At 47.2% G+C, this 16685-nt stretch overlaps 1 protein-coding gene across 2 annotated transcripts in view; it reads right to left on the reverse strand.

The window, feature by feature from the left end:
• The window catches only part of MAX (MYC associated factor X), a 33623-nt gene extending 18798 nt beyond the window's left edge, over nucleotides 1-14825 (reverse strand). The window contains exon 1 of one of the 2 annotated variants that reach the window (XM_056545303.1): nucleotides 14503-14825. In XM_056545303.1, coding sequence (XP_056401278.1) covers nucleotides 14503-14538 — 36 coding nt within the window. In that variant the 5' untranslated portion in view covers nucleotides 14539-14825. The remainder of the gene's footprint in view (nucleotides 1-14502) is intronic. The other variant, XM_056545304.1, reaches the window with a different exon arrangement.
• Between the last annotated feature and the right edge of the window lie 1860 nt (nucleotides 14826-16685).

Here is a 16685-nt window from a genome sequence, read left to right on the forward strand (position 1 = left end):
TTAAGCCCCGCCCACCCCTCCTCCCAGCTGTATTCGGGAACTGTATTCGGGAACTCTTCTAAACATGATCTCTACTGTTATGAAGGTCATTGTTTAAGCACATAAAGGTGAGTCTAGACCATGTTACCATGCCAACCCCAGAGCAAGCAAAATATTTACATTATAAAAGGAAAACCAACTAGTTGCACGCTAGGATAAAGAAACCGAGCGTAGCTTGTGGTGTTATGCTGTTTATGCAATGTCCTGGGCTCCACCACAGTGTTTCCCAACCAGGGTGCCTCCAGCTGTTGCAAAACTACAACTCTCAGCATGCCCGGAGTTGTAGCTTAGCAACAGCTGGAGGCACCCTGGTTAGGAAACACTGCTCTAACAGGTGAATGCCAATAACACTGAGTAAAGCTATGTAATATCATACCATAATTCAGTGTTATCAATCTTGACATTGCATGTTAAAGTCCTCTATGGGTACTTAAAAAGTGTAAATAAGATTTTTTTTAAAATGCTTAAAATATAAATAAATAAAATAAAATAATACTAAATTTTTTTTTTAAATCACCCCTTTGCCCATTTCTCAAATAAAAAAAACAAAAAAAACATTTATGTGCAGAAATGTCCGAACTATGAAAGAAAAAAAAAAATAACTCCAAAATTGCTTAATCTTAGTCACATTACATCCCAGAAAATAATGGAATAAACAGCGAATCAAAAAGTCATAAATGCGTAAAAGTGGTACTGATACAAACTACAGATCACAGCACAAAAATAACCCCCCCATACAGCCCCATTTACGCAAAAACAAAAAAAACAAAAAATTTACAGTGGTCAGAATACGTTTTTTTAAACATACTTAATAGTTTGTATTTTTTAAAGCAGTACAATAATAGACAAGCACGTAAACATGGGTATCATTTTAAAAGTATTGACCAACAAAATCAAAATTTCATTTAAAAGAGTTCCCTAACTACTTCTAACACCCCTCCTGCCCTTAAAAAAAAGAATTTCCGAGCTTTAAAAAGCTGTGTATCATACTTTTCCCCTTGCTCACATTGTGTGAGCTCCCAGCAGGAGAAAGTGGGCGTTCCCCAGCAGGCGCAATGTCTCATGGAGCATGGGAGAGCTGTGCCTCGCCATGCCCCGCACACACCTCCTGAGTTTGGTCTCCTGCCAGGCCGGGAGGAGACCAAACTAACTGTTTGACTTGTGCAGGGAACAGAACAGAGCCACCTAGTGGTTGTTTTTCAATAACATTAAAAACATAAATAAGTGTCTTATAATTACATAAGGAACAATATATTAGGGATCGACCGATTATCGGTATGGCCTGATATTATCGGCCGATAATCACGATTTTGGGCATCATCGGTATCGGCAATTACCTTGCCGATAAGCCGATAATGCCCCGCCCCCACCGCACTGCGACCGCCCCCACCCCCGCTGCACCGCACCGCGACCGCCCCCGACCCACCGCACCCCTCACCGTAGTGCTGGGCGGTATACCGGTATGGATTTTTGCCCATACCGCTATACCGGTCGGGCCCCTCCCCCACCCTCCGAGTCAATAGAAAAAATTAAACTTACCCGTAATGGGGATGGTCCGGGCCATCCATCCTTCCTGTAGTGTCCGGCGGCATTCTGGGTGGAGGGTGAACCGGTCCGGGCTGTCCTTCTACGGGGGTCCTCTTGCCACTCCGGGCAGGCTCCGGCCTAGTACGCTGCATAGACGCCGCTACGCCGTGACGTCAGGTGCGTCGCTGCGCAGCAGCGTCTATGCAGCGTTACTAGGCCGGAGCCTGCCCTGAGTGGAGAAGAGGACCCCCGGAGAAGAAGGACAGCCCGGACCGGTTCACCCTCCACCCGGAATGCCCCCGGACACTACAGGAAGGATGGATGGATGGCCCGGACCACCCTGCCCGGACGGTCCTTGCAGCAACTGGGAAGGTGAGTCAGGGTTCTGGGATGGACAGGGGTCTGTATAATATACTATACCTACAGTAGGCCCTCTAGCTGTTGAGGCCCTCCAGCTGTTGCAAAACTACAACTCCCAGCATGCCCGGACAGCCAACGGCTGTCCGGGCATGCTGGGAGTAGTAGTTTTGCAACAGCTGGAGGCACCCCTAGGCACGGTGCGGCGCAGCGGGGGGGGGGGGGAGCGGTGGCAGTGATAGGTCTCAGGACCCCCGGACAGGCAGGGGGAGAGAAGCGGGTGGCGGCGGCGACGGCCTATGGCACCGCAAAAGCCACTGCAGTGCATTGATTTAAAGCGCCCGCTTTAAATCAATGATCTGCAGCGGTGTCGCGGGGGGATAAATAGCCGATAACTTATACCGGAATATCCGTATAAGTTATCGGCTATCGGCCCTAACCTCCACAGATTATCGGTATCGGCCCTAAAAAAACGATATCGGTCGATCCCTACAATATGTATTAAAAGTTTAGTTGGGCGACAGGTACTCTTGATTTTTTTCCATAAAGTACACAGTATAAAAACAAAACCCACCAAAATCTTCAAAATGGTGGTTTTCTTTTCAATTTCCTCCCACAAATAATTATTTTTTTTTATCTGTAGCTTTTAGCTTAGTTATCTGTAGCTTTTATCTGTACCACTTCTGTATACATGGGACTTTTTGATCACTCTTTTTATTTTATTTTTTTCTGGCATGTGTTATGATTTAAAAGCAGCGCTTTTTCTATTTTGTCACATTTACACCTTGACTGTACAGGATCATTAAAGAGTACCTGTTAGGGATCGACCGCTTATCGGTTTGGCCGATATTATCGTCCGATAATCGCGATTTTGGGCACCGCACCGCAACCCCTCCCCCCCCCGGACCCGCCGCACCGCGACTGCCCACCCAACCCGCCGCACCGCGTCGCACCCCCCACCGTAGTGCTGGGCGGTATACCGGTATGGATTTTTGCCCATATCGCTATACCGGTCGGGCCCCTCCCCCACCCTCCGAGTCAATAAAAAAATTAAACTTACCCGTAATGGGGGTGGTCCGGGCCATCCATCCTGTAATGTCCGGCGGCATTCCGGGTGGAGGGTGAACCGTTCCAGGCTGTCCTTCTCCGGGGGTTCTTCTTCACTCCGGGCAGGCTCCGGCCTAGTACGCTGCATAGACGCCGCTACGCCGTGACATCAGGTGCGTCGCTGCGCACGGGGGTCACTGCGTAGCGGCGTCTATGCAGCGTACTAGGCCGGAGCCTGCCCGGAGTGGAGAAGATGACCCCCGGAGAAGGAGGACAGCCCGGACCCTCCACCCGGAATGCCGCCGGACACTACAGGATGGATGGATGGCCCGGACCACCCTGACAGGTAGGAGGAGAGAAGCGGGTGGTGGCGGCGGCGGCCTATGGCACCGCAAAAGCCACTGCAGTGCATCAATGATCTGCAGCGGTGTCGCGGGGGGATAAATAGCCGATAACTTATACCGGAATATCGGTATAAGTTATCGGCTATCGGCCCTAACCTCCACCGATTATCGGTATCGGCCCTAAAAAAACGATATCGGTCGATCCCTACAATATGTATTAAAAGTTTAGTTGGGCGGCAGGTACTCTTGATTTTTTTCCATAAAGTACACAGTATAAAAACAAAACCCACCAAAATCTTCAAAATGGTGGTTTTCTTTTCAATTTCCTCCCACAAATAATTATTTTTTTGGGGGGGGTTGCGCCATACATTTTATGGTAAAATGAGTGAGGTCATTACAAAGAGCAATTGGTTGGAAAAAAAGAAAGCCCTCGTATGGGTCTGTAGAGGGAAAAATAAAGAGTTATGCTTCTTAAAAGGAGAGGAGGAGGAAAAAATAAAAATGCAAAAAAAAAAAAAAAAAAAAAAAAAAAAAAAAAAAAATAGGCTGTGCCCTTATAGGGTACCCACCCCCACCCCTGGGAGCACTGGGGTCCCGGCTGAGGGACTTGTCCTTTAATGTTATGTTTTAATAGTTCTGACATTTTCACACCCAATAATACCACATGCTTATTTTTTGTTTACATTTTATTTGAAAAATGGGAAAACGGGTGATTTAAACATTTATTAGGGGAGGGGCTTATTTACATTTATTCCTTTAAAAAAAAATGTTTTTTTTTTTTGTTTTTTTTTTATGTCCTTATCGGGGCTGCTAAGGATGCCTGCACTATTGGAGCGACAATCGGACCCACGGTTCTGCTGCAGGGGAACCTACAAGCTCTACTGAGCAACCAGCACTTGATTTTCAACCTTTTAGCCATTGAAATCAACTCGGATTGCGGCGTTTAAAGTGTTTACGCCAGACATCGACTTGATTGGCGATACCCGGCATTAGCCACTCCAAACGGGGATGAAGCGGGCTCAGCTCCTCAACTCCGATTGATAGAGCTGCCGCACGGCTGTGTCGTATAAATACGGTGGTCAGTCATTAATGGGTTAAGTCACTTTTCTCCTGGCGCTAGGCACTGCTGGGAGGAGCAACAGTGGATGCACCAGGGGCTGGAGGGGCCCGACATTGGTGCATGGCAGCCGACAATCAGGTGAAACATGGGAACCGAGGGAACAGGAAGAAAGAAAAAAAAAAAAAAAAGAAAAAAAAAAAAAAAATTATTATAGTGCAGCACTTTGCACAATGCTAATTTTTTCCAAGTTACTTTCATTTTTAAATTGGTGTCTAAATAACTGTATGAAGCAGCCATTGTCCACGCTGCTGGCCACTCATAACAGTGCATTAGGATATGGAGAAGGAAGCACCCGTAGCCTCTGCAAGAACCAGTATAATGAGTTTTTATGGCGATATGCCTCGCACTGGCTATGAGTGTGATGGAGGCAGAGCAGAAGGCTGTCTCTGAACGCAAAGTTAAAAGCTGCTGGTAGCATGAAAACCTGAGGTCGCATACACGTATTTAGACACTATAAATAAAAGTAATTATAGTGCTGCACTATAATCATTTTTCATAAAACTTTTACAGTAGATTTTAATCTCAGCATTGCCTGGCCCCCAAAATACCATTAAATATGAAATATTGCAGAATACAATAGACCGCAAATCACCGCAATATAATGGGGGAGATTTATCAAAACCTGTGCAGAGGAAGAGTGGTGCAGTTGCCCATAGCAACCAATCAGATTGCTTCTCTCATTTTCCACAGGCCTCTAAAGAGGCCTGTGGAAAATGAGAGAAGCAATCTGATTGGTTGCTATGGGCAACTACACCACTCTTCCTCTGCACAGGTTTTGATAAATCTCCCCAAATATGATTAGATGAATTATAGGAATTAAAACAGAAAAGACAATTGTTTTTGTGCCTATAATATAAATGTCGCTGTGATTCTTCGGTACAGACCATGCCAGAGTCCCACAGAAATCACACAGGACAGGGTCCCAAAAAATTACCACCACCCCCCCCCCCCCAAGCGATCACTGTGGTGTACGAACCAGGCCATCTTCAGGTGTAACCTCTGTATTAAAGGGTTTATCTTGGAAAAAAAAAAAAAAATAACAGACCCAATTTTTTTCCAAAAACAGCACCACCCCTGTCCTCAGGTTGTATGTTGTATTACTGATAGGAATGACCCTTATGTTTCTAATGACTGATCAATATACTAATACTAAAATGCCATTGCTGCTGGAAAAATATAGGTTAAAACATTTTTTTTAAATCAACTGGCTCCAGAAAGTGAAACAGATTTGTAAATTACTTCTATTAAAAAAAAATCTTAACCCTTCCAGTACTTATCAGCTGCTGTATGATCCACAGGAAGTTCTTTTCTCTTTGAATTTCCTTTCTGTCTGACCACAGTGCTCTCTGCTGACACCTCTGTCTGTGTCAGGAACTGTCCAGAGTAGGAGCAAATCCCCATAGCAAACCTCTGCTGCTCTGGACAGTTCCTAACATTGACAGAGGTGTCAGTAGAGAGCACTGTGGTCAGCCTGGAAAGAACTACACAACTTCCTGGGGAGCATACAGCAGCTGACAAGTACTGGAAGAGTTATTTTTTTTAAATAGAAATAATTTACATATCTGTTTAACTTTCTGGAACCAGTTGATTTGAAAAAAAATAATAATAATAATAAATAATAATAATAATAATAATAATAATAATATTTAAAAAAGCAATACACCTGTCCTCAGGTTGTGTGCAGTATTGCAGCTCAGTTTCATTAACGGGGTACTTTTTTTTTTTTTTCTTTTTTTTTTTTTTTTTAACTGTCAGATCCCACAAAAAAAATTATTAAAAACATAAATAGTAATGTTACCCCGTACCTAACCCTGACCATGTACACAGTGTTAGAAATCCTCTCAGAGGAAGGGGGCGTGTCCCTCCCTTGTGGTGGGAGGTGATTAGTGTGTGGTGGGATGGGGCGTGTCCCTCCCTTGTGGTGGTGGGAGGTGATTGGTGTGTGGTGGGAGTGGGCGTGTCCCTCCCTTGTGGTGGTGGGAGGTGATTGTGGGTCTGCTCATGCAGCTTTGTCCATGAGTCCTCTCTTGTCCATGACTCATGGACAAACTGATGCAGGACTGGTTAGTGTCCTAGTAGGTATGGGGACTCCTAGTGGTGGGATTTTCATGAGCAGTTTTCTTTATTAAACTGTGGTGAAAAACTTTCCTTTAGCCCTGTGCTCAGGCTGCAAAAACTTTAAAAAAAAATTTTCTCAACTCCCCTTCCTACGTTCCCCCAGTTGAGCCGATATCAGCGTCCCCGTCCTCCGGTGCTGGTCTTCTTCCTGCGGACGGCAAGTCATACTGCGCTCAGCGTAACGCCGGGCGCAGCGATGTCCCGCCTTGGCCGGTAATAGGCTGAGCGCACTGTCATGTAAGGAGCCTGGGGCCTGCCTTCTCCCTGCTGCCCGGGCTCCTTACATGACAGTGCGCTCAGCCTATTACCGGCCAAGGCGGGACATCGCTGCAGCTAGTGATACGCAGAGCGCAGTATGACTCACCGTCCCAAGAAAGCAGGAGGAAGACCAGCACCGGGGGACCGGGATGCCAAAATCGGCGCAACAGGGGAATGTAGGGTGGTGAGTTAAAGTTTGTTTTTTTGTTTTTGCAGCCTGGACACAGGGCTAAAGGAAATTGTTTTCACTACAGTTTTCCTTAAAATATTCAAGATTAAAAAAAAAAAAAAAAAGAAGAAAAAAAACAATACAAAAGGTTTTTAATTTTCATCAGTAACAACATATAAATGATTTTAGATGTGACAGTGCCCAAGAAATGTGATTAGTTTTCTAGACTTGGATAACGCCTTTAATAAGGGTTTAAGGCTATGTAATTCCGCACGGAGACTCTGCAGCAGCGGTGTCTCATTGATTTTTAATGGTATTCTGTTGTTCAAATAGCAGAATTTCTGTGCTGGAAACATCTGGAGCGGAAATCCAAATTCCGGTTTCCGCAAAAAGAATAGACATGTCTATTCTTTCTGCGGACTCCGCATGGAAATGCATTGTCTATGAGACGGCGCATTTCCGAGCGGTCCTAGCTTCGGCATGTTCTGCCGCCATTCTGCTGTCAGGGGAATGCCTGCATGGAGATTTTCCATGCGGACATTCCCCCATCTGAACATAGCACTTATACTTCATTGAAAGACGAGAACATAAAAAAATAAATAAATAAAATAAATGGATCACCAAGTAAGTGGACATACCGAGTAAAATCTCGACGATTCTTCCTAAAACAAAAAGGAAAAAAATACAAATATAGGCCACCATTATAAACAAAAATAAAATATCAAAGTAATATATAATAGTAATTTATTCATTCAGCCAGCAGACTATCTACCCAGGAATATTTCGGAAGGACATTTTATGTGCGGCAGTGCCGCCTGAATCAGTCAGTGCTAGAACCACTCGGAAATGCGCTATCTCCATAGACGGCAATGCATTTGCATGGGGATTTCGCTAAAGGAATCGACATGTTCATTCTTTCTGAAATTTCCGTGGCAGAATTTTCCGCCACAAAAACTCTGCCGTGTGCCCGCTGCAGCCAAATCTTATTCGTAGCAATGGGAAGCTGCTGCACCAGCATTTCGGAGCAGAAATTTTTATGCTGGATTCAGGTGGGAAGTTCAGCCGTGTGAATGGGCCCTAAGGCCAGTTCCACACAGGTAATATAGCCACATTATTGCATCTACATTATGTCCGAAAGCGCCAGACTAAGCGCGGTTATATCGGTCAGCTATCAGTTCAGGTCATCAAAAAACCAGGTCGGGCCTGGTAATGCCTGTGTGAACCTGGCCTAAGGCTGGGTCAGTATTTTTAGGCGAAAACAGGAAAAAGGTGTTTTCTAGGCACTGTACAATACACAAGCCATAGCAGTGGACAGTGGAGAAGGCATAGAAACATGGCAGTGATCCCCATAGCAACCAGATCAAAAGGCATCATTGCTGAAATGCACCTCACTGGTCGCCATAGGCAACACTTTCACTTCTGTGACCTAGTTACTGCTGAAGCAGCTAATCTCCATAGCAACAATTCAGAAATCTGTCAGGTTACAATATAACTTATCGATTATTGGTTGCTATGCTATCAGCTGCCCAGTAATCATCAGGCTGAGGTTACTGAGGAGGGTACCATATACCCGCATAGAAACGTGTCTAAAAAAAATTTAATAAAAAACAGAGCTATATACAATAAGCTATAAAATATGAAAAAAAAATTTGATGACAGGTACTAGGGATCGACCGATATCTGTTTTTTAGGGCCGATACCGATAATTGGTGGAGGTTAGGGCCGATAGCCGATAACTTATACCGATATTCCGGTATAAGTTATCGGCTATTTATCCCCCCGCGACACCGCTGCAGATCATTGATGCACTGCAGTGGCTTTTGTGGTGCCATAGGCCGCCGCCGCCACCACCCGCTTCTCTCCCCCTACCTGTCAGGGTGGTCCGGGCCATCCATCCATCCTGTAGTGTCCGGCGGCATTCCGGGTGGAGGGTCCGGGCTGTCCTCCTTCTCCGGGGGTCATCTTCTCCACTCCGGGCAGGCTCCGGCCTAGTATGCTGCATAGACGCCGCTACGCAGTGACCCCCTTGCGCAGCGACGCACCTGATGTCACGGCGTAGCGGCGTCTATGCAGCGTACTAGGCCGGAGCCTGCCCGGAGTGGAGAAGAAGGACCCCCGGAGAAGAAGGACAGCCTGGAACGGTTCACCCTCCACCCGGAATGCCGCCGGACATTACAGGATGGATGGCCCGGACCACCCCCATTACGGGCAAGTTTAATTTTTTTATTGACTCGGAGGGTGGGGGAGGGGCCCGACCGGTATAGCGGTATGGGCAAAAATCCATACCGGTATACCGCCCAGCACTACGTTGGGGGGTGCGACGCGGTGCGGCAGGTTGGGTGGGCAGTCGCGGTGCGGCGGGTCCGGGGGGGGAGGGGTTGCGGTGCGGTGCCCAAAATCGCGATTATCGGACGATAATATCGGCCAAACCGATAAGCGGTCGATCCCTAACAGGTACTCTTTAATGATCCTGTACAGTCAAGGTGTAAATGTGACAAAATAGAAAAAGCGCTGCTTTTAAATCATAACACATGCCAGAAAAAAATAAAATAAAAAGAGTGATCAAAAAGTCCCATGTATACAGAAGTGGTACAGATAAAAGCTACAGATAACAGCGTAAAAAATGAGCCATCAAGCGGCAAATATGTAAAAGTAAGAAAGTTATAGTCAGCATAGGGAAATTACCAAATGTATTTTGAGTTTGACTTAAAAAAATTAAAAAAAAAGGAACAGACCATCATGTAACCATGGGGATCATTTTATTCGTATAGAACCACATAATAAAGAGAACACTAAGGGTCTATTCATACGGCAGAATTTCCGCTTGCAGAATTCCGCCTCAAATTAAAGCCCATAGACTTCTATGGGATTCCGCACTCTCATTCACACTTGCGGAATTCCACCTCAAATTAAAGCCCATAGACTTCTATGGGATTCCGCACTCTCATTCACACTTGCGGAATTCCACCTCAAATTAAAGCCCATAGACTTCTATGGGATTCCGCACTCCCATTCACACTTCTGAATTTCTGCAAGCAGAAATTCAGAAGTGTGAATGGGAGTGCGGAATCCCATAGAAGTCTATGGGCTTTAATTTGAGGTGGAATTCCGCAAGTGTGAATGAGAGTGCGGAATCCCATAGAAGTCTATGGGCTTTAATTTGAGGCGGAATTCCGCTTGGGGAAATTCAGACGTGTGAATGGGAGTGCGGAATCCCATAGAGGTCTATGGGCTTTAATTTGAGGTGAAATTCCGGAAGCAGAAATGCTACCGTGTGAATAGACCCTAATGCTGGGTTCACACTGTGGAATTTCTGGGCAGAATTTCTGTCGGAGATCAAGCTGGCGGCTTTAGGACCAAGCAGACTGCATCGCTGCCTCCATAGACTTCAATGCAATTCTGGGTGGATCTTTTCGGAGGTCTGCACCCCCCCTCCCCCTCCCCAGGCATCAGCCTCATTAAAAGGGTTAATTTCCAGAGGAAAAACAGTGCCACGTCTGTCCCCAGGTTATGTGTGGTATTACCACTTGGCTCTATTCACTTCAATGGAATTGAGATGCAATACCACACATCCTGGGGACAAGCTCTGCTTTTCCAACCCTGGATAACTCTTTTAAAAGGGGGTACTCTTCCAGTACTTATCAGCTGCTGTATGCTCCAGAGGAAGTTGTGTAGTTCTTTTCTGTCAGACCACAGTGCTCTCTGCTGACACCTCTGTCCATGTTAGGAACTGTCCAGAGCAGGAGAGGTTTACTATGGGGATTTGCTCCTACTCTGGACAGTTCCTGACATGGACAGAGGTGTCAGCAGAGAGCACTGTGGTCTGACAGAAAAGAACTACACAACTTCCTCTGGAGCATACAGCAGCTGAGAAGTACTGGAAGGGTTAAGATTTTTGAATAGAAGTAATTAACAAATCTGTTTACCTTTCTGGCACTGGAGTACCCCTTTAAGCTATCTATGTTCACACAGCGGAATCTGCTGGGAATTTTGCTGAATTGTGCGCAGAGACCGATTTGCTGCCGATTCATTTCCCAACTAACTTCAATAGGGAAGCTAAAATCTGCAGCGTATCAGCCAGGTGTGAACACCTCTGTACTAATAATTGTGCGCAGTCATTGCGTTCCTCGCCGTGACTCTTGTCGATCCCGTGAACCATCCACAGATCCGACCGGTCACACCAGATATTTATCCCTTTAAGGTTTGTTCCCAGTGAGGAGATTCAGCGCGGATCCATAACGGAGCGGAAATGTCCTGGAAATGGCGCTTTTGTCTGTGACAATTTACTGGTGACATAACTGCGGTCCCACTGACAAACAGGACTGTCCTGATGGATTGCGGCAGAAGACAGAACATGTGTAATCCTCTCCCGGAATCCAAACCTTCCCAAAATCTAACAAATAACCAGGAGAGATTTATCAAAACCGACCAGAGGAAAAGCTGCTGTGTTCCCCATAGCAACCAATCAGATCGCTACTTTCATTTTTAAAAAGGCCTCTGAAAAATGAAAGTGATCTGATTGGTTGGTATGGGCAACTGGTTAACTTTGCCTCTGCACAGGTTTTGTTAAATCTCCCCCATTAGGGGTGCAGTGAAAGCCGAAATCTGCCATGACACGTTATGTGACTGTCGCAGCCAATCAGCGGTCTTGGCGGTGGCGCTCCGTACTCCTGAGTCATGGGGAGGCTGCCGATTGGCTGTGGCCATCACCTGACGCTGGAGCACGAACCAAAGATATCCGATACTGAATACCTGAGGCGCAACAAGGGATACGTGCAGGAATAGATGTAAGTAAAACAGCTTTTTGTTTGTTATTTTTAAAATGAGGGGACAGTAATGACTGATACACAGGGGGAGAGATGAGGGGACAGTAATGACCGATACACAGGGGGAGAGATGAGGGGACAGTAATGACCGATACACAGGGAGAGAGTTGAGGGGACAGTAATGTATGACACACAGGGGAGATATGAGGGGACAGTATTGATTGTGACACAAGGGAGAGCAATAACTGACACACGAGGGGTAGATAAGGGGATATTTATGAATGACACATGGGGGAGATGAGGGGACAGTAATATATGACACAAAGAAGGGAAATGAGGGTACAGTAATGACTGACACGCGGGGGAGATGAGGGGACAGTAATGACTGACACGCGGGGGAGATGAGGGGACAGTAATGACTGACACGCGGAAGAGATGATGGGACAGTAATGACTGACATGAGGGGAGATGAGGGGACAGTAATGACTGACACGCGGAAGAGATGAGGGGACAGTAATGACTGACACGCGGAAGAGATGAGGGGACAGTAATGACTGACACGCGGAAGAGATGAGGGGACAGTAATGACTGACACGCGGAAGAGATGAGGGGACAGTAATGACTGACACGCGGAAGAGATGAGGGGACAGTAATGACTGACACGCGGAAGAGATGAGGGGACAGTAATGACTGACACGCGGAAGAGATGAGGGGACAGTAATGACTGACACGCGGAAGAGATGAGGGGACAGTAAGGACTGACACGCGGAAGAGATGAGGGGACAGTAAGGACTGACACGCGGAAGAGATGAGGGGACAGTAAGGACTGACACGCGGAAGAGATGAGGGGACAGTAAGGACTGACACGCGGAAGAGATGAGGGGACAGTAAGGACTGACACGCGGAAGAGATGAGGGGACAGTAAGGACTGACACGCGGAAGAGATGAGGGGACAGTAAGGACTGACACGCGGAAGAGATGAGGGGACAGTAAGGACTGACACGCGGGGGAGATGAGGGGACAGTAATGACTGACACGCGGAAGAGATGAGGGGACAGTAATGACTGACACGTGGAGGAGATGAGGGGAAAGTAATGACTGACACGTGGGGGAGATGAGGGGACAGTAATGACTGACACGCGGGGAGATGAGGGGACAGTAATGACTGACACGTGGGGGAGATGATGGGACAGTAAGAAGTGACACATGAAGGGGAGATGAGGGGACATTAAAGAATGACACTCGGGAGAGATGAGGGTACAGTATTGATTGTGACACAAGGGACAATAACTGGCAATAAGGGAGATGAGGGGACAGTAATGACTGACACGCGGAAGAGATGAGGGGACAGTAATGACTGACACGCAGAAGAGAAGAGGGGACAGTAATGACTGACACGCAGGGGAGATGATGGGACAGTAATGTATGACACACAGGAAAGAGATGAGGGGATAGTATTGATTGTGACACAAGGGATAGTAATAACTGTCAATAAGGGAGATGAGGGGACAGTAATGACTGACACACGGAAGGGAGATGAGGGGACACAAATGACTGACATGGGAACATATGAGCGGACACAAATGACTGACAGGAGGGGGGACACTAATGACTGACACACAGGGAAAGATGAGGGGATAGTAGTGACGTCACAAAGGGGGAGAGGAGGGGACATAATGACTGTGACACGGAGTGATGAGGGGACAGTAATGCCTGATCATATGACATCACATGCGGCATGTTGGCTCCTAACCTGTTTAGGCTGTCTCCTATATTCCTAACAAATTTGCCAAGCCCTGCCTCCGGCATTTTCGACCACCTCTAGCGGCCATAGACAAGCAGGAGCCGCCCGGATAAAAAAAAAAAAAAAAACAAACAGCGAGGTGGGATGACCCCTTTAAAGTCCACAGCTGCTCTCGTCCATTCTGCGCAGATGGGTGCCAACAGATGCAGCATCAAGCTTGGCGGAACAGTTGCCGAGGCAACCGTACAATGCCCAGCGACTTCGTCACACGCCAACCCAGTTTATCGGAAAAGGGGCTTGTGCCCCAAATGGTTGCCACTGCAGCTGACCGGCCCGGCATGACGCTGCCTCCTCTCAGGTGGGTTGCAGCTCTGGCCTTGCAGGATGAGTCAAATATAGTAGGATTTCTCCCAGAAGCAGCGCCACCCTTGTCCTCAGGTTGTGTGTGGTATTGCAGCTCAGCTGAAATTAAACTGAGGCGAGCTGTAATACCGCGCACAACCTGAGGACAGTAGCGGTGCTGTTTTTCTATTCCTCGCATGACCCCTTTAGCCCAGTCTGTGAACACTCCACGAGCAGTATTAGTCACAGTCTGTCATCGCATTCCTGTCTTATTGGTCACAGATCAGACTGGTCACACCAGATATTTAGAGGAATTGCTCATCCAGGCTATAAAAGCAGTGTTGCAAAACTACAACTCCCAGCATGCCCGGACAGCCTTCGGCTGTCCGGGCATGCTGGGAGTTGTAGTTTACCAACTGTTAGAGGTGATATTATAGGACAGTATTCCTACACTTTCTCCTCATAGCCACTTGGGGCGCTATACTATGAGTCTATACAAGTGCCCTGTAGATCTTTTCCCCCCCACTGTCCCTTCCCGGCCACCGTCCCAGCAGCTTTGTGGCCTTAAAGGAGAACACACAAATATATATATAGACATACAGCCAGCGGTACGATGCCGCACCGTGTGCACAGGACACAACCATCTAAGAGGAAATCGGATGTGCACTCACGTCACTTTCCACCTCGATGTCATCGTTATCGCTCATGCTTTCATATACCCAAAAAGGAGGAAGCGATCGCCGGCCAGAGTCACGGATCAGACCGGGGGGGAGGGGAGGGGGAAAACAAAACTAAAATAATAAAATAAAAAGGCGCAAAAGGGGGGAAGGGGGAGACCAAAACAATCCGAGTGAGAGGAAGGGGGCGCCCCTCACTGTGTGTATGTGTGCCCAGGAAAAACAGATCAGCGGAAGCCACACGTGACTACAGACACTGGCTCCGGGAAGCGGAGGAGAGCCGGCACGTGACCGGCGCGCGCTGGGCACGCCGGGAAGCGTAGTGCGCAGGGCGCCCGCGCTGCGAGGAAGGCGGCGGCGCGCGGAACTACAGCTCCCAGAGTGCACCGGGAGAGGAGAGCGTGGGAAGGGCTAATGAGCGCGTCCTGCAGGGGGCTGCCGGGTAATGTAGTTCTAGTGCTCGGAAAGGCTTTCCCCGGAAGTCAGCTGGAGACACGTGGAGGCTGCTGGGTCGCAGTGTTTTGGGGGGGGGGGATGACAATGTTATGGGGCAAGGATAACTACAGAGGCTAAGTGTGTCCTGCTGTGCATGGGCCTCTGGGATTTGGGGGGGGGGGGGGGGGTCGGGTCTGTGCAAAACCACCTTAACCCTTTGGTGACTGTGCCTCAAAAAATAACAATATTTATACAGCGCTAAAAGATTTTGCATGAGTTTACAATTTCAGGGGTACACATAATGGAAAGTATCAGACATTGCAATATTACACACAGGACTAGTGAGGGCCGTGATCACAAGAGCTTACAGTCTATGAGGAGTGAGGACCCTGATCACAAGAGATTACAGTCTATGAGGAGTGAGGGTCCTGATCACAAGAGATTACAGTCTATGAGGAGTGAGGGTCCTGATCACAAGAGATTACAGTCTATGAGGAGTGAGGATCCTGATCACAAGAGATTACAGTCTATGAGGAGTGAGGATCCTGATCACAAGAGATTACAGTCTATGAGGAGTGAGGATCCTGATCACAAGAGATTACAGTCTATGAGGAGTGAGGACCCTGATCACAAGAGCTTACAGTCTATGAGGAGTGAGGGCCCTGATCACAAGAGCTTACAGTCTATGAGGAGTGAGGGTCCTGATCACAAGAGATTACAGTCTATGAAGAGTGAGAGTCCTGATCACAAGAGATTACAGTCTATGAGGAGTGAGGATCCTGATCACAAGAGATTACAGTCTATGAGGAGTGAGGACCCTGATCACAAGAGCTTACAGTCTATGAGGAGTGAGGGTCCTGATCACAAGAGATTACAGTCTATGAGGAGTGAGGATCCTGATCACAAGAGATTACAGTCTATGAGGAGTGAGGGTCCTGATCACAAGAGATTACAGTCTATGATGAGTGAGGGTCCTGATCACAAGAGATTACAGTCTATGAGGAGTGAGGGTCCTGATCACAAGAGATTACAGTCTATGAGGAGTGAGGGTCCTGATCACAAGAGATTACAGTCTATGAGGAGTGAGGATCCTGATCACAAGAGATTACAGTCTATGAGGAGTGAGGATCCTGATCACAAGAGATTACAGTCTATGAGGAGTGAGGATCCTGATCACAAGAGATTACAGTCTATGAAGAGTGAGAGTCCTGATCACAAGAGATTACAGTCTATGAGGAGTGAGGATCCTGATCACAAGAGATTACAGTCTATGATGAGTGAGGGTCCTGATCACAAGAGATTACAGTCTATGAGGAGTGAGGGTCCTGATCACAAGAGATTACAGTCTATGAGGAGTGAGGGTCCTGATCACAAGAGATTACAGTCTATGAGGAGTGAGGGTCCTGATCACAAGAGATTACAGTCTATGAAGAGTGAGGATCCTGATCACAAGAGCTTACAGTCTATGAGGAGTGAGGACCCTGATCACAAGAGATTACAGTCTATGAGGAGTGAAGGTCCTGATTACAAGAGCTTACAGTCTATGAGGAGTGAGGATCCTGATCACAAGAGCTTACAGTCTATGAGGAGTGAGGATCCTGATCACAAGAGCTTACAGTCTATGAGGAGTGAGGATCCTGATCACAAGAGATTACAGTCTATGAGGAGTGAGGATCCTGATCACAAGAGCTTATAGTCTATGAGGAGTGAGGGTCCTGATCACAAGAGATTACAGTCTATGA

Source organism: Hyla sarda, chromosome 11, assembly GCF_029499605.1.
Source record: "Hyla sarda isolate aHylSar1 chromosome 11, aHylSar1.hap1, whole genome shotgun sequence".
In the NCBI taxonomy this organism is placed as follows: Eukaryota; Metazoa; Chordata; class Amphibia; order Anura; family Hylidae; genus Hyla; species Hyla sarda.